General features: G+C 50.2%; 2 protein-coding genes and 1 long non-coding RNA gene across 7 annotated transcripts; 2 read left to right on the top strand and 1 right to left on the bottom strand.

Annotated features, from left to right (window-relative positions):
* The first annotated feature begins 1,115 nt into the window (after window positions 1-1,115).
* LOC100539160 (thymosin beta-12) lies at window positions 1,116-3,572 on the top strand. Of its 2 annotated transcripts, XM_010719094.4 has the most exons (3): window positions 1,116-1,199; window positions 2,090-2,197; window positions 3,048-3,569. In XM_010719094.4, exons 2-3 carry the CDS (start codon window positions 2,098-2,100, stop codon window positions 3,083-3,085), a joined length of 138 nt encoding a protein of 45 aa, XP_010717396.1. In that variant the 5' UTR covers window positions 1,116-1,199; window positions 2,090-2,097; the 3' UTR covers window positions 3,086-3,569. The 2 variants fall into 2 exon arrangements, with proteins under 2 accessions (XP_010717396.1, XP_085092551.1); XM_085236425.1 differs by lacking the exon at window positions 1,116-1,199 and having other exon boundaries at window positions 2,095-2,197; window positions 3,048-3,572.
* Window positions 1,459-7,098, bottom strand: LOC104913285 (uncharacterized). 3 transcript variants are annotated; one of them, XR_014886529.1, is made up of 4 exons: window positions 6,799-7,098; window positions 4,176-4,333; window positions 2,435-2,502; window positions 1,459-2,148 (listed from the first exon to the last, which is right to left on the bottom strand). It is a non-coding gene; the product is annotated as an uncharacterized LOC104913285 (long non-coding RNA). The 3 variants fall into 3 exon arrangements; XR_014886528.1 differs by lacking the exon at window positions 6,799-7,098 and adding an exon at window positions 5,315-6,789 and having other exon boundaries at window positions 4,176-4,353; XR_004161431.2 differs by lacking the exon at window positions 6,799-7,098 and adding an exon at window positions 5,315-6,785.
* A 10-nt stretch (window positions 7,099-7,108) lies between these two features.
* Window positions 7,109-17,790, top strand: WNT8A (Wnt family member 8A). Of its 2 annotated transcripts, none has more exons than XM_085236417.1 (7): window positions 7,109-7,297; window positions 13,701-13,885; window positions 13,964-13,997; window positions 14,197-14,335; window positions 15,163-15,288; window positions 15,432-15,574; window positions 16,536-17,790. In XM_085236417.1, exons 1-7 carry the CDS (start codon window positions 7,163-7,165, stop codon window positions 17,094-17,096), a joined length of 1,323 nt encoding a protein of 440 aa, XP_085092543.1. In that variant the 5' UTR covers window positions 7,109-7,162; the 3' UTR covers window positions 17,097-17,790. The 2 variants fall into 2 exon arrangements, with proteins under 2 accessions (XP_085092543.1, XP_031411576.2); XM_031555716.2 differs by having other exon boundaries at window positions 13,693-13,885.
* Window positions 17,791-20,419: the final 2,629 nt, after the last annotated feature.

The following is a 20,419-nucleotide window of genomic DNA, read 5'->3' as shown; positions in this document are numbered from 1 at the left end:
AGAGACGACTGAGCCAGGCTGCACCACTTAGCAGAACTTTGATCATAATGAGTGCGGCCACATTGCTGCCCCTTAGGTGCAGACAGAGCACAGACAGGTTTGCATGGTGCTGAGCTCATCGGGACCCAGACCATCCCTGTGGAGTTCAAGCTGAGCCGTGCTGTGCAGATGTTCTCATGTGAAGGTGCTCTGCTCTCCTTCGCCTTGTTCCTTATTTTAATTTAAGTACGCATTGGAGGAAGAGGTCCTTAAGTCGTGTTCTCAGTGCACACAGATCAGACCCCAAAGCACTCTTCTTAAGCCTCCAGAAAGTCCCACATCACCTTCAGGATCTCTCCATGAACTACATTTGTCTGCCCAAAGATCTCACAGCTGCCCAGCGGCTCTTGGAGCTCATCTCAGCTCCCTTTAAAGTCAGTAGAGGAACCAAGGAACTCCAGGAAACTGTTAATGTATCCCAGGTTGGACACCTGGGAAAGGCAGCCCCAGTACATGGTTAAGCATGGCCGCCTTGTTCAGTTTCCCACAAAGTGTCCCAGCAAAACACAGCCGAGGGCTCCTAGCCATTACAAAGGGTTTTTAAAATCACATCACTCAGCACCCAGATCGTGATTTCCTTCTGTCAGCAGGACATGCAAACACGGCTTCTCACAAAGCCCAGCAGGGACTGCCTTGCAGTGGGAGGCACCTCCACGAGGATTTGTAGCTGCCAAATCTGAGAACAAAGGGGAGATTCTTTGTTCCTCCTTCCAGGACACGCGCCTGGCCACTAGCTGATGGATGAGCCTCGGGTGGCAGCAGTGCCGCCGTCACTGTGCACAGAGCCATCTCCAGGGGGAGGATATTCCCCTGAACTCATCACCCACAACCTAGCACCAGCCCTTAGGTGAACTCCAAACCTCAGCATTACAGAAGAAGGGCAGGAAACTCAAACACCATCATCTTGGAAAGGGAAGAGAGAAAAAAATCAAGATATATTTTGGTAGTTTCTGTGTTGGTTTCTTCATTTCCCCCTCTCGTGCATTTTCTGCAGAGGCAATTTGTCCTTTCCCTAAATGCTGAGCAATCTCAGCACAGAACTAATCAATATTAATGGCGATGGGACCGGGGGTGGGAGGAGAGGAGGGATTAACGTGACCTTTTTAAACACGCGCTGCCTCAGACGGTCACCGAGCAGCTGAGGAGAAAGCAGCCAGACGGTAATGCCATGTGCTTTCAGTAGCTTTGCTTTGGCTTTTTTTGATGTTTTGTTTTTTTTTTTTCCTTGTGAATATTTACTTCTGTTGTCTCAGAGCAGATAGGAATAGAATCAGGTTGCCTTAAGGAAGGAAGAGGTATACGCCTGCCAGCAGCCCGCAGGCCGATCCATCCTTGGTAGAACCTCTGCTGAGCTCAGCAGAACAATGCATGGGATGGATTTTAGCTTGAATTCCTATTAAAAATGGGAACTCGATGAGGGATGGTTTGCCAGTGCAGCGTTTAATGCTGGTGTGCTTTGTGAATATCTGTTATAATGGGGTCCAATCGAATGCACCGACTCAAATATTGAGTGCGAGAGCAAACAAAGGACCCTGCGAAGCAGCCCTCCTATTGTCGGGCACAAATGCACACAGCAGCTAATCCCCCTTGCTGCGGGACCGACTTAGGGCAGTGTACTCAGAATTATAGAAAAAGCCTATTAATGAAAACAAAACCGTTATTGAAACTATTTGTGCATGTCGGATTTGTGGCTTACTGCAGAATTTCTGGGTATCAGCATTCCTCAAAGAAGCAGTTCAGGTCAGGAGGTACTGTGGGTTATTCTCTGAATGCATTGTCTGTATTTAGTTTTGTTTCTGTGTTCAAAATATGACTTTTAGAAACCGATGCTGAGAAATCTATATTAAATTCTACTCACGTCTTTCCTCTTCTGCTCTGAGAGCACCAAGCTTTGGGGAGCGGTCCCAGATTGAGGCGTGAGATCTGTGTTTGTTTTTGAATAAACACTTTTACCGCATTTCTTCACTTTTGCAGCAGACTTTGCCTTGCAGATGGCCAATAGCACAGCACGAGCTAACAGAGCCGGGTGTGCTTTCCCTTTCTTTGTCAGGACCCACCATGTCTGACAAACCAGATTTCGCAGAAATCGAAACGTTTGATAAGACCAAGCTGAAAAAGACAGAAACAAGAGAGAAAAATCCATTGCCCACCAAAGAAAGTAAGTGCTTGTGGGGCTGTTTGAACCGAGAGCAGCAAAAACATCAGCCTGTATTGCAGCTAACGTGCAAAATGAATAGTGATCAAACTCATCCCTGATTTAAAGGGGGACAATACCAAGACTTGTGCTAAATGTTGAGTTTCCAAAGGTAGGAGCAGCTAAAACCAGTTGTGCTTTTTGTATGGAAGTAATCTGATGGTAACATACCCTGCTAAAAGCAAAGGTAATAGGACATACCTGCACAGATGCTCAGGAGGGGAGGCAGCGTCCCAGTAGGGGCCTGGCCCTGGTTTGGCACATCAGAGCTGGGGAATAAAGCAGAGCAGGAGCCCATCACTGCCTGCATCGAACAGGAAACCTCCCTGAGCACAGGGCTCCAGTCCCAAGTTTTTGTCTTCCCCAATGCCTGTGCTGTAACAGATGCTGACTGCATTTCCCATTCAGTTTTGGGTGTGAAAATGGCACTTCCCTGCTCTTGGAGCAGGCTTTGGGAGCAGCCTCTCTCAGAAGAGCACCACTAGCCACAAAGGGAGCCATTAAATTAATATTCTATCAGATGGTTTCTACTTAGGGTGTGCCAGTGCTGGCAGCCACAGGGACACATTGCTCCCCCAACAGGAAACCCATTCTGCCCTGGTTTGTTGTCCCTGCTGGTGTTCTGTCTGTCCTACAAGAGGAAGATGCAACATCACAAACTGCACGTCAGTAGCAAGGCAAAGGAATATGTCAGAATTTTGGGGCAGGCAAATCCAGTGGGGATTTGCCACCCCTCAGGCACAGAGACCTGTTTTGCCCTCAACTCTTGCAGTGCTGATTGACAATGGTTTTGTTCTCTGTGTTTTTCTGGCAGCTATTGAACAAGAAAAGCAAAGTGAGAACGCATCCTGAGCGTCAGAGAGATGATGTGACTGCTGCTTCTTCAGTGGGGTTTGGGCTTCTGTGCCAGATTTTGTTCTGTTTTGTTACCCCTCCCTTCCACGTTCCCCCCAGTGCTCATTATCCATTTCATTTATTTCCATTTAGCAAACACTCCTTTCATGTTCCCAGGAAGAAGTTTGTTTTGTATTTGTTGCTCTGTATTCTTAAAATGGAAATTCAAAGTTCTGTACCACACCCATCACTTGCAAAAAAACAAAAAACAAAAAACCAACAACCACCAACTGCATAAAAATGTTTTCCTAAACCTCACAATGAACAAGTTTCTTCCATCCAGCTGTGTTTGAGACTTTACAAACAGGAGTTGCTGTGTAAATCCAACAACAAAGGTAGCTGTGACTGCAGGCAGCAGCTCTGCTCCGCCTGCACAGGGGATGTGCTGAGCCAAAGCTGTGATGGCATCTGCCTTCATCTGACCACACCAAACGCAAGAGGGCATTTCAGGGAAGCTCCAGGGAGCAAATCTTACATTCTGACAGGTCTGACCTTTGGAGAAGGGCGTGAATAAGATGGGAAGGTGTTAGCTTGTTTCAGTCCTATCAAATAGCAGGTTGGAGGTATCCAAGACAAAGTGATGGTTGGGTTGAGGAAGGACTCCTATTAGGAGCTCAGGTGGGAATGGCCGCAGCTGTCTCACTGGTGTTCTGCCCTTGTTAGCCTATCAAGATCCAATCAGCCTTGGTACAGCCCTTTGCCTACCTGATACCAAGCAACATGGGAATGCTGGAAGGTCTCTGGGGCAATAAAGAAAAGAAATTCATGATAAAACTATTACTGCATCGATTTTCTGGGATGTGAGACACCTTTGGCAGCAAACAGGCATGCAACAAAGCCTCTGAGCAGACAAGGTATCCTTAAATCTTCAGTACTAATGATGCAGAAACACCCTCTCTGGGCTGGGGAGAGCTCAACAGAAATCTGCTCCAGTCCCACTCTGTTCTCAGTTATGTGCTATCATGCTAGCTCTGGAATTAGTCTGCAGTCATATCAGGGGGATACATGATGAATTACTGCTGCCACCAGGGCTGCAGCCTGGTCCTACCTGCACAAGGAAAGGGGATAACTGAGTGTGTATCCCCTCAGCAGGGACACTGTGCTTGTGGCTGAGGGAAGTGAAGCTGGCCTACAGGCTCCAGGGAACAGGAACGAATGGTTGACGTGGAAGGCTCTCGTTACTCAGGAGTTGTTTGACAGCTGGCACTGAAAGTAAATCACAAGATCTGTAAATAAACAGAAAGAGCATAGCCACAAAATGGGCAACTTTCCCTAGCAACAGAAGGTAAATGGTGACCAAGAGACCAAGGGGAACGCGTTATGTGCAGGGCTGGTAACTTCAGAGCTTCATTCACCTCTGTGTTACCCAAAGGGCTAACACTGCAACTTGGGTTGCTACTTATCAGTTCAAATCCACTGCTGCTATTTTCTTATTTTGAGGCTCTCCTTCCCTTGACACCTCACTTAAATGGGGGGAAGAAGGGTGGAGGGTGGTGAGCTTCCACCCAAGGGCTGGGGGGTTGGCCCTGGCCAAATATCTGTTGTGATGGCACCCCGGTGGTGGAGACAGCATTCAGAACTGGTACGGAGAGAACAGCCCCTGCTGGCAGCCCGCACTGCTAAGAGCATTCAGGCAGATTAACCACTGCTTTCCTGCTCAATAGCTTTGGCAACCAGCACGCACCACAACCACACTCAGCATGTGAGCCCAAAGACTAAACTTGTTTCATTTTCTTGTGCCAGAAGACAGCATTCTGCTCCACATGACAATCTCCCTTGTTCCCTGCCAGCACGGAGCATCTGCCAACTCGCTCAGCACAATAAGTGATAAATCACCCAAAACTCTGCATGCAGTGGAGCCGATGGGAAGCACCCACACCCCCCAGATCCCAAAGTCTGTGCTGTGCTCTCAGGCAGCAGGAAGGGAAACAAGGTCTGGCCAAAGCAAGAAAACAATAGAGATATTCTCCTCTTTGCTTGCCCAGAAGCCAAGGATTAGCAGTGCTGCTCTGAGGACAGAGGCAAAAGGCCAAAGCAGCCCACAGCACCAGAGGCACCAGGTTTGTCCCAGCTGTTGCTGCCCCAGGCTCACACTGCTCCCATGAGACCTCTTCCCACTGAGTTATTTGTCCTTAGTGCCCAGTACCCTACGCTCAAAGTCTTAGCACTTTTATCTGTGTGACTTACCCATCTAGGAAGGCTTTGGAGCCAAGGACAGCATCAGCCAAGTTCCCCAGCTCTGGGCTGCAAAGCTTTTCAAGTTACAGCAGAGCTCAAAGCAGCTGCACACCACAAAAGGCTCTGCAAGGATCGAGGCCACAGCTCCCCAGCGCAGATATTGCAGGCTGGCATATTTGGAGGCTGCTTCTTCCACCATCAGCAGCTCAGAGAGGCTTCAAGTTGAAGGCACGCAGTCACAGGACCCCAGTTTGAGAAGTGTCCTCCCCTACTACAGTGTGAAGTCACTGCATCAGGAGATTAAGATTCAAAAAGAGGAGGGCCAGGTCTGGCTCTCTGTTATCACAATCAAACAGCATTACAGCCTTTATCTGCAGGGCAGGCTGAGGGCGCAGACCAGGAAGTTGCTAATTACCTGAGGCCAAGACAGAGTGAATGCTGATCATTCCAGCCATTCTGCTGGGGAAGTGTTTCCTGCCAACCACACCAAGCACCTCAGGTGCCCCTAGGAAACATCTTAAACTGCTCTGAACCCCCATCCACAGATAGGCTCGCTGACAGCATCCACTCTTAGTGCCCGGATCTTCTCTAGCTTTCTGCAGGCACAAGCTGATCTGGGCCACCTCTCCCACAAATCTTGCCCACCTCCAGGTGGGGAAACTGAAAGGTTGGGGCTAATTAGCTGAAGAGCAACAGGCCTTTGCTGTTTGGATGCTTTACATAATGAGACACTACCTTAGGGATCCTCCAAAGGAAAAAAAACCTTCGGTGCTAATCTCATCACAGAAAAAAAAAATCATGTAACGACAAACACCAGCATTCTTGGCATTGCCATAGAGCCAGCCTTGTCCCCTTGTGAGTCACTGCATATTGATCTGCACAGCCACAGCGAGCCCTGGCTGAGCAGAGGAGATCTGCATTCCTCTTGTTACTATACAGAAGATACTTGATTAAACAAGGCTCGTTAGGCAGGTGTTTGATTACAGGGAAAGGAAGGGAGGATAAACCCTGAACCTATTGAGTTTCAGTTTAAGCTCAGCTACAAACCATAGGGGAATCCTGATGACTCCACTCCCAAAATACACTTTTTTTCCCCCAAATTATTTTTTAATGTGGTGGCTGAGGTGTCTGACAGCATAATGCTCACACCAGACTAGAGGAGCTGGAGCTTTGGGAAAATATTCCATTGTGCCTCTGCTACATGTATAGGATCTTGACCTGACAGAGATCTCTCCTGCTACTGGAGGAAGAGGGGAAAGGAAATCAGGGGATGTGTAAGGCAGTGAGCACAGTGACACGATGTCAGCAGGGTCTAAACAGCAGCTGCATGGGAAGAAAGATGGAAGGGAGCTGAAAGCACAGCCGAGGAGGTGCCCAGTGTGGCCAAAACCCAAGTCAGAAGCAGCATGGGCAGCTCTCCTGCCTCTGTCCAGCTCACTCATTGTCTTCCCAAAACCACAGGATGAAAACCATGGCCCCTAGAAAGCACTGACCTGGCAGTGCCAAGCTGGAGCCTCCTCCGCAGCAGGAAGGGAGCAGAGCTGCTGCCTTCTCCTCAGCCAGGCACGGGCAGCCACAGTCCCACAGTGTGCTGCACATCCTGCACCCAGCGCTGGGTATGGAGGAGCAGATGTTCTTGTGCAGGTGCGTTATCCTCATCCAACCCCATGCCTCTCAAGCTGGCAGCGGGCTGAGCTTTGCCTCCCACTGCAGCTCTGTGCCAGGCCAGGCATCTCCACACACTGCTGTCATTTCAGGACAGACCATTCAGGAAGGAGCAGTTGCTGGGGGTGGTTTGTGTACATCTTGCATACCGTGCTGACAACAACTCTTGAAAGCTCCTATGATAAACTGCAAATGTTCCGATGCTGCATGTTTTCTGCAAGGCCCTCCACAATTCATTCAGTTGATGGAGAAGTGTGTGTGGATGGGGTCCGGCAGCAGGCACCAAACAGAATGAAAGAGGATTTCAGAACAAACCAACCACCTCAGGTATCTGAAGCCAACTGCACAAATTCAGAGGCTGATGCTGTGAAAATGTTTGCATTTGGCAAAGCTGCAGCAAGCAGGGCGGGAGGGAGGGATGTGTGACTCCAAGTGGGTGTTTTCAAACAGCATTTTGTTTGGGGAAAATAATCCCTCTTGGTCTGCTTTGTTTTCTCATGGTGCTGGAAACAATTCTCCTCCTCAGTGGAAAGAAATGGGTTTTTCTGTTGCTGTGTCCCTGACTGGGAGCCAGCAAAGGTTATGTGACCAGCCCTCCTGCCTTGCTAGTACTGGAGAGGTCACCTCCAAGAGTTAGAGAAACACAAGATGAGCCCCATATCGTGTATTTGGTTTAGCAATAAGAAAACAGGTACACATGAACCCCACCCCCCACCCCCCGGGTGCCCTGGGGCAGCAGCATTGCTCTGGGGACTCCTCTGCGGGGAGAAGGATCCACCACAGCTCTGACTGCTGCCACAGCGACAGCACAGCCTGCACTCCGCTCCTCCTGCTTTACCCGTGCCCTGTGCAGCCTCCTGTCGCAGCACCAGCCGGGCAACCCGAGCCCTCAGCTCCCACCTGCACAGCCCTCAGCAGGCAGAGGTGCATGGTGAGGACAGGTGTTGGGGGGATGGAGGCGTGGAGCTGCTTTAGTAGCAGCTGCCATTCTTCCACGTGTGCACACGTGCCCAGGAACGACGAAAGCTTTGGCAGCATCAGTCCAGGGGGAGATGGTACCGTCCCGTGCAGGGAAAGCCGCAGTCGCCATTTTATGTCAGTGGCGCACAAGCAGGAAGGAAATAGAAGAGCTTAACCTAAAATAGCCCTCGGTGTGCAGAATGAGCCGAAAAATCTGAACCCCAGAGCCACGCTCGGACAGCAGGGCGGCTGTTTGTAACACGGGGTGAGCACACAGAGCGGCAACACCCGTCTATGACTTCGGCCCCTGCTGCAGAGCGTGCCCTGCGGCGGACCCGTGGGAAAGGCCGTTTACTGAGCTCCGAGTTCAGCGCCCGGTGCTGCCCGCTCTGCCGGCTGCACACAGCGGGCCGCCCCCAGGGGGAGCCCCGGCACCGCCCGGACGGGTCCGGGCCCGGCGCTCCGTGCGCCCAGAGGGCGGCCCTGGGAGACCTCAGGCCGCAGAGGGCCCTAACGGTGGCTGAGGGCGTGCTGAGGATCCTTTGTGCAGCTTCGAACCTTTTAAGGCTTAAGGCTGCTTTAGTAAGACCAGAGAGCCTGCCCCAAGTCGTTGCCTCAGGTAACAGTGGGAACATCTTTTCCCACCTCATATGGTAATAAATGCACGGCACTAGCTTCACCTGCAGGCTGATTGAAGCCTCTTATGAACATGCTGTCAGTGCTTCTGGGAATACAGGACCAGAAACAAAGCTCTCTTCTCACTGGGCTCTTCCCAGCAAGACTCAGAGCTCTGAATGTTTCTTTCCATCCCAGTTTCCCCAGAAAGACATTGCAATTTTGTGTGTTCTCTACCCGGAGTGGGGTTGCAGTGAAAATAAGGGTAAGTCCTAGGAAAATATTCACGGCTCAAATCACCACTTCTGTGATACTGAAAACTTCCCGCATTTGCTGCCAGAGCCACCAGCCATTGCCCTGCACAGCCACACACCTCCAGCTCCACAGCACGGGTATGTAGGCTCAGGGTTTCCCCAGGACACACAGTGGGTCAGGGCAGGAGGGGAGGCAGAGCCACAGCCACTAAGGGACGTGTAGAGACTGGTGGTGTGGAGAGCTGTGCAGCACCACACAAGCATTAACTGATTATTCATCAGTTAATTTAGCTCAGGTTTGAATGGGAATGATGAAGAAGGAGGCGATAATTTTCCTTCATATCAGGGTCCTGATCTCTTCCTGGACAGGAATTTATCTGCTGAGGTGCTGCATTTGCAGAATGGGAGATACCCACATACCCAGGGAGTAACCTATGTGCTGCACTAACACTGCTTTGCATGACACTTCCTCTAAAGAGGGAGAGGAAAACAAAACTTGTGGCACTGCTTTATCGTGCTGATGTGTAAACAGCCCCGTGGGCTTTGAAGGACACACCTGGAGGAGCAGATGAGGTGAGGCCCATCAGGTCACAGCACTGAGGCATGGCAAACTAAAAGCTGGTGGAAACATGTGTCTTATCCTGCTCTTGCCTTCATGGCAGCTCAAGCAGCAGCAGGACTAAGCTGGTTGCCCAAAATTATCTTTATCTCCTCTTAGGTTGCTGCAGAGAAAGAAACAGAGTAGCCATGGGGATTTAGTAACCCATCCAGCTCTGGGAGGATGGGCAGACAGACCTCAACAGCCCTTCCCAGGGGGAGATGCCGAGTGAGGAGAAGCTTTGGTCTGCTGCGGGGAGATCTGAGGCCAGGAGAATGGGATTTCTGTGCACACGTGGGGTGGCACAGCAGGGCTCTTACCAGACTGCAGTCTGCCTATAGCCCCCGTGCTGAGTAGGAGAGCAGCTGCCTTGGGGAGTCTGGAAGTGGGTGAGGTCATGGAGACAGAGTGGAGAAGTCACTGGAGAGAGAAGGTAGCGGGGAAGGACAGATTTAAAACATGCAATGCAAAACTGGGGAGAAGGATGGGGAAGAAATGCCCTTTATCTGCTTGCAAGCCTTGCTCTTGCCGGAAGCAACATCCCAGCTTGCTCCTCAGCTGAAGTCTCCATTTTGAAGCCCAAACTGTGCAACCTCACACCTCCTGTGGTCCTTTAAAGACCCTGATGGTCCTCTACTATAGTCCAGGAGATGTCTCCTTCAACAGCAGAGCCTCTTACCTTGGAGTTGCTCATTCTGGGCTTCCCTGATGAAGTTCACTGCTTGTCCCACCATGCAGTGCATGAGGCTATGTTGGGAATCAGGATTAAAAACAAAAAACTGGTTGCATTGGTACAACTGAGAGGGACGAGCTGCTGCATGGAGGCAGGAGACAGGAGCTTCTCATTTGGTCACAACAAAGCATACCCTCCAACTGCACTGCTGGGCTTTTAAGCCTCTGTTCAGTGAACATGAGCCCACTTCTAATTATGTACCAAAACAGGGATCAAGAGGACTGAGCCTGCAGGGTAGGTGCGGCCCAAAATCTAATTTCATTTTCACTCGATCTTCAATTAACATTCCTTAACCAAAACATATTCGTTATTCAGGCAAAATTCCCCCCAGCACTGGCAGGACCAGGCTTGGGTCCTGCAGGCTGCTCCTGCAGCTGGGAACTGCAGCAGACAAAGCAGACATGAGCCTATTTTGCCCACTATGGGAAACCTGATGTCGGGAAGACTGAAAAACAAGAGCTGAGCTATCAGGGCACTTATTCAGTGCTCATGATGGATCATTCTGGAACAAAACAAAACACTCCCGTGGCAGAGAGACCGTGCAATCCAAGGGTATGGCATCACCTTGGGGGCTTGGGTGGCTTCCTGGGGAGAGCACAATAAAATGCAGCAGCTTCCGGCGCTGCTGACAAGGGGGTGTCTCTCTAATTACCCAGGTGGATTTTATTGTAATGGAGCCAGCAATGCAGGATTTGACGCGAGGGGTCTGAATGTATCACCTGCCCAGGGCAATTTAGTGAGCTGTCTGTGCTTTATCTGCTGTTCTCCATGCCAGCAGTGCTCGCTCCCCTTGCTGCTCCCTGCGCTCATGACCCCCACACGGCCCAGCCGTCTCTCTTTGCATGGGCTTCTACAAGCAGCGTTTGTACGATCTGATTTGCCTCGTGTCTGCCTTCCTTTAAATGCCATATTCTGATGTGAATAGGGTTTCATGAGTATACAGGGTTGCATACACAGAATTAAAGTCTCTTGACTTGGGGCAGATACCAAAATATTTCAGGACTCCCATCATCTCACAAAAAGCACTGTCTGTTGGGTCACGTAGCAAGAAAATAAGAAACAAAGCATCACTAGTTGGTCAGTAAAGCCAAGGGGCTCTGGCTGACATCCAGGACACCGATTTCCAACCAGCATTCCCTGCTCGGCTGCTTGCAGCAGCACGGAGCCTCTGCTTGTCCCACCAACCCCACAGCTTGGGGCTTTGAAGACTGCTGGCCGTTCGTTTTCTGCATCACCAGGTAAACCAAGGAGAAATTTTGCTTTCAGATTTTTTTTTTTTCCTACGAGTTTCTAAGGAATGGAAATGCCAAAGGAAAACTCCTCCAGCAAAGGAAAACTCATCTGCAGATGAGCTGTAGGGTTCAGTGAGCACAGGCTTATCCCATGGGTGATGGATGAGCCAGCTCCACCCCACAACCTGGGGAGCAAAACACTGAAATCAGCTTTGGAATAACTACAGCCCATACAGCTCTGCCATTTACTTTGAGATTTGATGCACAGCAGTCTGTACCTCAGTTTACCCAATCACAAAGCAGAGACTGCTACGTTTAATCTCTCTTGCTGCAAGGGCACTGAGCAAAGCACTTTATAAGTGCAAAATTTATCAACACAGCAGGAGCAAAGTCTGCTTTACCATAATGTCTGGGTGGTGGGGAAAGTCCTCCAGCAAAACCAGCATCCCAGCCCATGGGTCTGAGCAGGCTGACAAATCCCCAGAGCAGGAAGGCTCATCTGTGCACAGCTCTCCATTTGCTGACAACTAGCGAAAGTGACAACATTACAAGTGACTTTTAAGATCCCATGGCTTTAATAGGGAAAGATATATTTTAACAGCCCAGGCACATAACTGTGCGACGCTGCCAATTGCATTGAGTGCTTGCAGCCACGCTTCACACCCAGAGAAGCTGTTATTTTTCTGGCATTAGATAGGAGGATCATGTGTGAGCTGACATAACAGACACGCCAAAATTGTTCAGCTGTACAGGCTCTCCCAGACTAAATACCAAAAAAAAAACCAACCAACCAAAAAACCGCCAGTATGCCTCCAGGAACAGACAGACGCAAAGCCCCAAATGACATGTGTGCATCTAGAAAATGCACAGCAGAATTCCAAGTCATATGCACAGGCTTCAATCAATGAACCTCGCTGATACATGGGAAACACTTCATTCCCAGTAATTGTCCTTTGACAGCTCTAACAAGTAGAATCTGCTCGGGATGGTAATGATTACAGTGCTGACTCACAGAGGGTTTTGCCGTGCTGGCAGCAGCGCACCAGCATGGTGCTCACTTGGAAGGCATTTTGCATTTTGAACCAATCTGCATTTTTAATCCTCTGACTGCCAACGGTTGTTGGTGGCTTTGTGGTGCTGACTCCCGTTTCCCTCCAGCAGGGGCTGGATGAGGATGTTCCTCTCGCTCAGTACCCAGCAAGGGGAGCGAGGTTGGGGTGTTCCTGGACTCCCCATGATTGGGAGCTGCATGTGGGCTCTCACCGTGCTCACACACACACCATGGGCAGATCAGTGGGCACATTTGTGGCACAGTCTGCTCCTGCCCCTGGTACAGCCCAAACCTCCACTTTGCAGCCCCCCAGCACATCACCTTGCAGCAACAGCAGGAGCCCAAATGTCAGCACCCTGATGGGGAAATGAGAGCAGCAGGACAAGGACAGCCCTGGGAGGATGAGCCAGCCTGCCTGAAGCTGCTCAGCCACAGGAAAACCACCCGAGAAGTTTCCATGAACAAAGTCTTGCTGCTGCTCCATTACAGCTCCCGCAGCCCTTAATGACCGTGACTATGAAGAGGCCTTTTGGTTTTCCTCTGATAAGGATTTTCCCTTCCAAGCACACGGGGTTGAAGCGGAGGGGCCGAGGCAGCGCTCACGTGCACGGAGCAGCCAGAAGCCAGGGCAGACCTCGCTGCAGGGAAATCGCAACCCCTGGAAAACTGTTCCCCTAATTACAGCCTTGAAGCATGGAGCAAACCACATAAGTGATTCACACAGCGTTCCCAAGCTGCAGCCGCGTGAATTGGAGAGATTTCCAAACGCTGCCGCGACGTGCACACTATTATCAGGATGGAAATACGGAAATTTTCATCATAAGGAGGCGAGGAGGGGGAAAAAACCATCATTAAATGAATCTCTTCGTGTCAAGAAGACCTGGGAGGTGTGTCTCTGGTGGATCTGTATAGGATACAGAGCTCTCATGGCAGGGAGCAGGCTGGCAGGGCGCTGTAGAAATTCTTGGGTTTGTTATCGCAGCTCAGGGCCCGGCCTCTGCTTGCGAGTGGGGTGTGAAAGGGAGCAGGCAAGTGCACTTGGGGAGGGAGAAAGGGATGGAGCTGGTGTGGAGTGGAGTTAAAAGTGGCCCATTGTTAGGGAAGTTTGCTCTCCTCACATCATCACAGCTCCCAGTGACACCGCTCTGCCTTTTGAAGTGCAACATTAGGCGTTTCCTTGTCACCCATTGGTGAGGGAGCTTTTTTACCACATTAAGTCATTGGGTAGCAAATGAATGGGGGGTTTTGACTATTCAGAACTTCACCTTATAAATATCAGGGTTGCAGGTTCCTGCAGCTTTCCTGGACCCGAATATCTGGAGATACATCGGGACGCGGCGAGGCAGCCTTGCCAGGGACCTGCGGGATCAGCGGAGGGAGCCGGGTCCCACACTGACAGCCATGAGGGGCAGCACCTTCCTCCTCCTCTCCATCGTGGGCATCTACGGTGCTGTTCTCAATGCAGCAGCATGGTAGGATTCGGGGTGTTTGGGGGGATGCTCTTGAGCCTGTGTTAAATGCCGCAGCTCATTTTCCTGTCTTTATTTCAGGTCGGTGAATAACTTTCTGATGACAGGACCTAAGGTAATTAACATAGGCACTGTCAATAATTTAAGCGGAGCAATTTTGTTTTGCAAATGGGAAATACTGCTTTTCTAAGGAACCAGATTTCCCAGAGCATATCAGCTCCGAGTCCTGTTGAGGCAAAGGACCCACAGCCCATGTATGTCTTTGTCACGGATAAATGCTAAGAGACAAGGCCCTGATGCTGCTCTCCATGCAGGCATACCTGACGTACTCCAGCAGCGTGGCGGCGGGGGCACAGAGTGGGATGGAGGAGTGCAAGTTTCAGTTCGGATGGGAGCGATGGAACTGCCCCGAGAGCGCCCTGCAGCTCTCCACCCACAACCGCCTGCGCAGTGGTGAGTGCCTTGAAACGAGCAACCTGGTGATGAGAAGGGTTTTCTGACCCCTAAAACTTATGCTTGCTTTTTTCTGTCTGCATTCATCTTCCTAAGAAACAACGCTAGCGTTTCTTCTGTGGTCCCAGGTTCTTTCTGGGTATGTATTCTCTCTAAGCCAGAGCTCAGCCCTGCCTGCAGCACTGGTCTGTGCAACATCACAGCAAGCGCTGCTACAGGCACCTGAGCTGGCAGTGGGGAAGAGAGGGAAAGGGAGAAACCGAGGACGTGCTCTAGGAAACTGCCTTCAAGGGAAAGTTGTGGGTATATTTGACTGTTATCTACTTCAGCCAGCCACTGTTTCACCGGAGTCGAATTCTATTTAATAGAATCGTGGAATGGCTGAGGTTGGCAGGGACCTTAAAGATCGTGGAACTCCAACCCCCTACCATGAACAGGGCAGTCAACCACTCGATCAGGCTGCCTGGGGCACGCTGGCTCTGTTGGGAAAGCCTAAAAAGAAACTAAAACAGGAGCATGGATCCAGACTGCTGTTAGTACAGATCTGACTGCTGACTGTAGCATCCCACTGTTGCTAAGAACCTCTGTCCCAAGCAGGGACGCTTGCAGAACATTGTGCCAAGCTGCTGAGGCTCTTGATGCTGAAGCCTGAAGTGACTCCAGGCAGGAGCATTTAATTTCTGTAGCATCTTACCTTTTGCACAGACTGTTTTGTTATTCTCTTCTTGTTCCTTCAGAATGGTGATGGCTTCACAAGAGAGCTTCCTCCCGATAAACAAGGACTGGTGTATATGTTTGTATGACAGCTTTTCTCCCTTCTCCCTCAGCTACCAGAGAGACATCCTTTGTGCATGCCATCAGCTCCGCTGGTGTTATGTACACCCTGACCAGGAACTGCAGCATGGGGGACTTTGAGAGCTGCGGCTGTGATGACTCCAGGAATGGGCGTGTAGGTAAGATGCTGACATGCATCCTGCTGTGACCGACCAGCAGTGAGATGGGCTGCCATCACCCCAGCCCCACTGCAGTGCATGTCCTATGGCAGAACTCAGCCCAGTGGGGCAGTTCTGTTCTTACCATCTTGTCTGCTTTGCAGGTGGCCGAGGCTGGGTCTGGGGAGGCTGCAGCGACAATGTGGAGTTTGGGGAGAGGATTTCCAAGCTCTTTGTGGATGCTTTGGAAACAGGACATGATACCCGTGCCCTGATCAATCTGCACAACAATGAAGTTGGAAGACTCGTAAGTCAAATATTCAAAAACATAATAGTAATTGTAGTAATACAAATATAATAATAATAATGTACATGTCAGAAACAACATCAGACAACCTAGGAAACTGTTCTGGTCCCCTTCTCCAACTGCCTGTGACAATCTAGGCCTGGTACTATTTGTTGGGAGAAAAAAAAACATAATCAGAATCTGACCATAAGCCTGAACAAGAGCTGCAGTAAGATCCATTTCCACCTCCAGCAGCTGTGTGCAGCACAGTTAACTACTAATGCCATTTATTCAGAAATGCACCAGTTTCATGCTGACATCCATAACACAAGTACCAGCCCACATTCCTGCAGTGGGTTTTTCCAAGCTGCTCAGCAGGGAAGCTGGCTGTGAGGATGAGCTCGGTACCCGGCCCATGGAGGCACAGTGGCCCAGGCCAGACCTTGTCTGTAAAAACAAGAACAGCAGCACTTAGCATATCTATCTCATAGGGTGTGTCGAGGCATAATCTCACATAGATACCAGTGATTGGGACCTTATAAATACCTGAGGGAGATGAGTAGATAATAGCTGTGAAGTGCTCGGCCTGGAGGAGATGCACAGAGGCTCTCTGTTGTTACTCCAGTGCATTTCACACATTCTGAAGGAGGTCTGTGCGAGGTGATGGGTTGATGTGCCAATGAGCAAGATGAGTCGCAGACTGGGACGTGCCAGGAGGGTACGACCCTGCCTCTACCCTGGCCAGTGAAGGGGTGGGGGCAACAGTTTGTGCCTGCTCGTTATCTCCATCTTTTAATTAGTGATGAGGACAGATGTTTGCCTAGAGCTGAGATAAAAGCATCAGTTTGCGTCTTGGAAGGACCTGAAATCCTGTGGCACAAGTCACATTTGACCCATTCCTTGCCACAGTAGAAGTGCCATATATTGAGATTTGAAAGGCGATGACCTGCTGCTTCCAGCTTCTGCCCCTTTTTCCTCCTAGGCTGTGAAAGCCACGATGAAGCGAGCCTGCAAGTGCCACGGGGTGTCAGGCAGTTGCAGCATCCAGACATGCTGGCTCCAGCTCGCCGACTTTCGGGAGATCGGCAACTACCTGAAGATGAAATACGACCAAGCCCACAAGCTGGAGATGGACAAGAGGCGGATGAGAGCCGGCAACAGCGCTGACAGCCGCGGGGCCACTGCCGAGACCTTCCACCACGTCCACTCCACGGAGCTCGTTTTCCTGGAGGACTCCCCTGACTACTGCACGAGGAACGCCAGCCTGGGCCACCACGGCACCGAGGGCCGCGAGTGCCTACAGACCGGCAAGAATCTCTCGCAGTGGGAGCGGAGGAGCTGCCGGCGGCTCTGCACAGAGTGCGGCCTCAAAGTGGAGGAGAGGAGGACAGAGGTGGTCAGCAGCTGCAACTGCAAGTTCCACTGGTGCTGCACGGTGCGGTGCGAGCAGTGCCGGCAGCTGGTGGCCAAGCACTTCTGCTCCCGCCGCGATGCCACTGTTGCCAACCACACCAAGCGGCGGAACAAAGGCCACAGGAGATAGGGGGAGGCCAGCAACCAACTGCCTGCCAGGCGGGACCTGTGGGTTTCTCCACCTGTGGCGGCCCTCATCATAACTGAGGTTGGAAAGGAGCCTTGCCCGGGGAAGTCATTTTATATCAGACAGAGGGAAGAATTTCACTTTTTTGGTGGGTTCCACGCATTGCACTGCCGCCAGCCAAGGTCAAGCAGTGTTAGTGTGAGTGGGATGGGCACCATGGCCAGGGTTGGTCCTGTTGGGCTTCTCCATTTCTTCGCAGGCACCACAACCCCAGCACCCCCTATTTCTGCACAGGTGTTGCTTGGAAGCACTCCTGATGGGGAAACTTATGCACTTTGTGATGTGAGAGGGTTTTCTGAGTGCTGCTGTTTGTATTAACACAGCTGCAGCTTTTTGAGGACATCAGTAGGTTTAAGGACTGTGTTTACAGGGTTGCTTTTTACTTTTAAAATGTTGTGGTTCGGTACCAGACCCTCTACCTGAATGGATGACAGCTTCATGTGTTTGTACCAGGTGAAATTAATTTGTTTACAATTCCTTTACTTTTTAAAAAACCAACATAGCAAATAAGAATTCAGAACTCTTTATGCCTAACGCTGCTTATTAAGAAGCTGAATTGTTGCTTAGCACAATCTGTTTTCTCCATATATTTTGAAGGCATCCCTGAAGAGTTAGATGTCAGTCTGTATTTTGCAATAAACACAATAATGAAAACAAGTGGCTTTTCCTTTCAGGTGTAAAACCGCCCATTTCCAAAGCACAACACTTCCCAGATTCCTCATCACTAATCCAAGAAGCCACCAAGAGGCCTTTTCTTTCCCAGACCTCAATGAAACTTGGCCACAGCCATAACTCCCTACAGGGTTTGCAGTAACACCCGTGCTGCAGCACTCCCAACCTTCCTCGGGTGCTGACTGCTCAGGGTCGCACTGGCCAGAGCCCATTTTGAAACTCTGATGCCTCTTTAATTTGTCTGTAGCCTCACGTCCCCAGACAGTGAGAGGCAGCCCTGCTTTGATGTGGAAAGCATCAGCACTGCAGCAATATTCTCCCAGGCATGAGAGGAGCACTTTGAACTCAGGGCAGGGGGGAGAAAACCTGGGGCCAGCTGTGAATGCGCCTATGGCTAAGCTCCCCTGTTGCTCCCCTGCTGCTCAGTGGGAGACCTGGTGGGATCCTCCCTTGGGCAGCCCCGGGGGTCTCAGCACTGGGGGGAGCAGCAGTGCACACCTTGCACTCACGCTTTGATGCTTTGTGAGCCATGATGCTCCCGGCAAATACAGCCGCTGCTCAAGGTGTAAAACACACGTTGGGAATGGGGCTGACATGAGTTTATGTTTGCAAGAGAGAGTTTCCTGAAAGGGGGAAGGGTTACAGCAACCAACAAGCAATTCTGGGGGTTTCTTTTCTGTTTCCAAAGCTCACACAGCTAGCAAACAGGCCACACCACCAAAGCTAAAAAAAAATCCACCAGCACTTTTTCAAGTGTTGCCACAACAGCATCTGTTTGCAAACCACCAGAATTTAGGTTGAACTGGAAACAATAGAAACAAGCAAACAAGCAGAAAGGAGATGTTATTCCACCAGCACAATTACAAGGCAGATACAGAGATGTTCCCACTGCAGAGGAGGATCACAGTTAACATCTCTCCCAGGTCATGTCCCCACAAACCACCCCCTGTTCCCCTCAACCCGCAGTTTGTCGAACTGGCACCTGGACCTGCTGCACTGCATCTGAATGCTGGAGATTGTTTTTTTTCTCCCTCAAATCTATTTGCTTTTTTCATCCCATTTACATTTCTGAAATTCAGACTATCTGAGGCAGGGTGATCAGTTCTTATGCAAAAGCCAAAGACCACATGCAAAGCGAGGAGAACTTGGGAGAAAGCTAAGTATCAGTCCATGAGATCAATTTCCACTTCTTCACATCTTGCAGAGTGAACGCTGAGTCTGAGCAAGGACAGAAGACAACAGTGTGCCCCTAGGGCCACCCCTTGACACACATACTGCAGTACAGGGGGAGCAGAGCCCTCTCCCCCACCACTGCCTGGATACAACAGCCATCACTTCTCACTAAATTCCCTACAAAACAATAGAGATTCCAGGTCCTGATCCATCAGGTGCTGCCAGGGCGCACCCCAAGCACTTGTTTTCTGTAACCACACACTGTGAGCACGAGGGCTAAGAAGCTGCAGGCTGCCAGTCAGGCTGACCTCATCATTTCAGACATGTTTCTATCAAAACAGCAAAATCTCACATACCAGTTTTCAAAATAACTGATGACACACAGTAAAGTGAAGTCTTGTCAGCTGCGGGTTGCAAAGGCTCAGTCTCTAACCATAACACCGCAAAGGGACTGGTGGTGTCTTTAAACCTGAACACATTTACTCCTGATTACCTGAAATCAAATCAAATTTAGGACACTGACCCCAACCACCTGAAATCACTTCATGTTTGTGAAGAAGGGGGACCTGGTTTTAGAAATGCTTGAGGAGGATCCTGATTGCTTTACCATAAGAAACATAACAATCCCAATTCCAATGAAGAAATAAAACAATCTACAGCAGATGCTGTATGAACTCAAACCAAAGTCCCAGTACCCTAGAGGGCTGCTGCTCAGAGCCCTGCCTGCCCACATTGCCAACAAGGTGACTGCCAGCAAGATGAGCATCAAGCCTGTTTAATTCACAACTTGATAGTAACGACAAGAGAGGGAAATGGAGCCAGGAAGGCTGCGTGAGGACAGACTGCTCACATGGCTCTCTGGGAAGCATTTTCAGGGTGGCTGCATTTTGGCCGAGTGCTCACTCCCTGCTGTGGGATGCTCAGAAGCCCCATTGCCCCACTACAGCCCTCCTCTATTCAAACCCGCTTCACTTCAGCTGTTAAACTCTTTGCTGGGTGGATTAGCTTTAAATTATGCTGCCAATGCCCTTTCATGGATTATAATTCTGTACGAGATGTTTGCTCTGTATCCTCCCCTCGTATTAAAGTGTCAGGAGTGCATCCCCAGGCCATCCATCTTGAACGTTTCCGCATGGGCTTGGCAATTCTCTGACATGAATATTATGGCTCTCAATGCCAGCCTCCATCACTCAAGCTGACAAGTGTTAGATTCTCCTCTCTTCAGCAGGGTAAGGGACCTTTTCATATGCAGCGTAGATTCCCCGTCATGCTGCATCTGTTGCAACGAAACCAGGGATCGCCAGCAATTCCCTACAGCCTTAGAAAACAACTCACAGGTCCTTTTCAACTTGCAAAACCAAGCCTTAGCATGACAAAGTTAAAGGCCCTTAATCAACCTCCACTAATGCCTGTTCTGTAGA

The sequence above is a fragment of the Meleagris gallopavo genome, chromosome 15, assembly GCF_905368555.1.
Source record: "Meleagris gallopavo chromosome 15, MGAL_WU_HG_1.1, whole genome shotgun sequence".
Taxonomy (NCBI): domain Eukaryota; kingdom Metazoa; phylum Chordata; class Aves; order Galliformes; family Phasianidae; genus Meleagris; species Meleagris gallopavo.
The sequence above is the reverse complement of the archived record's forward strand: the minus strand, read 5'-3'. Positions and strand labels throughout refer to the sequence as shown.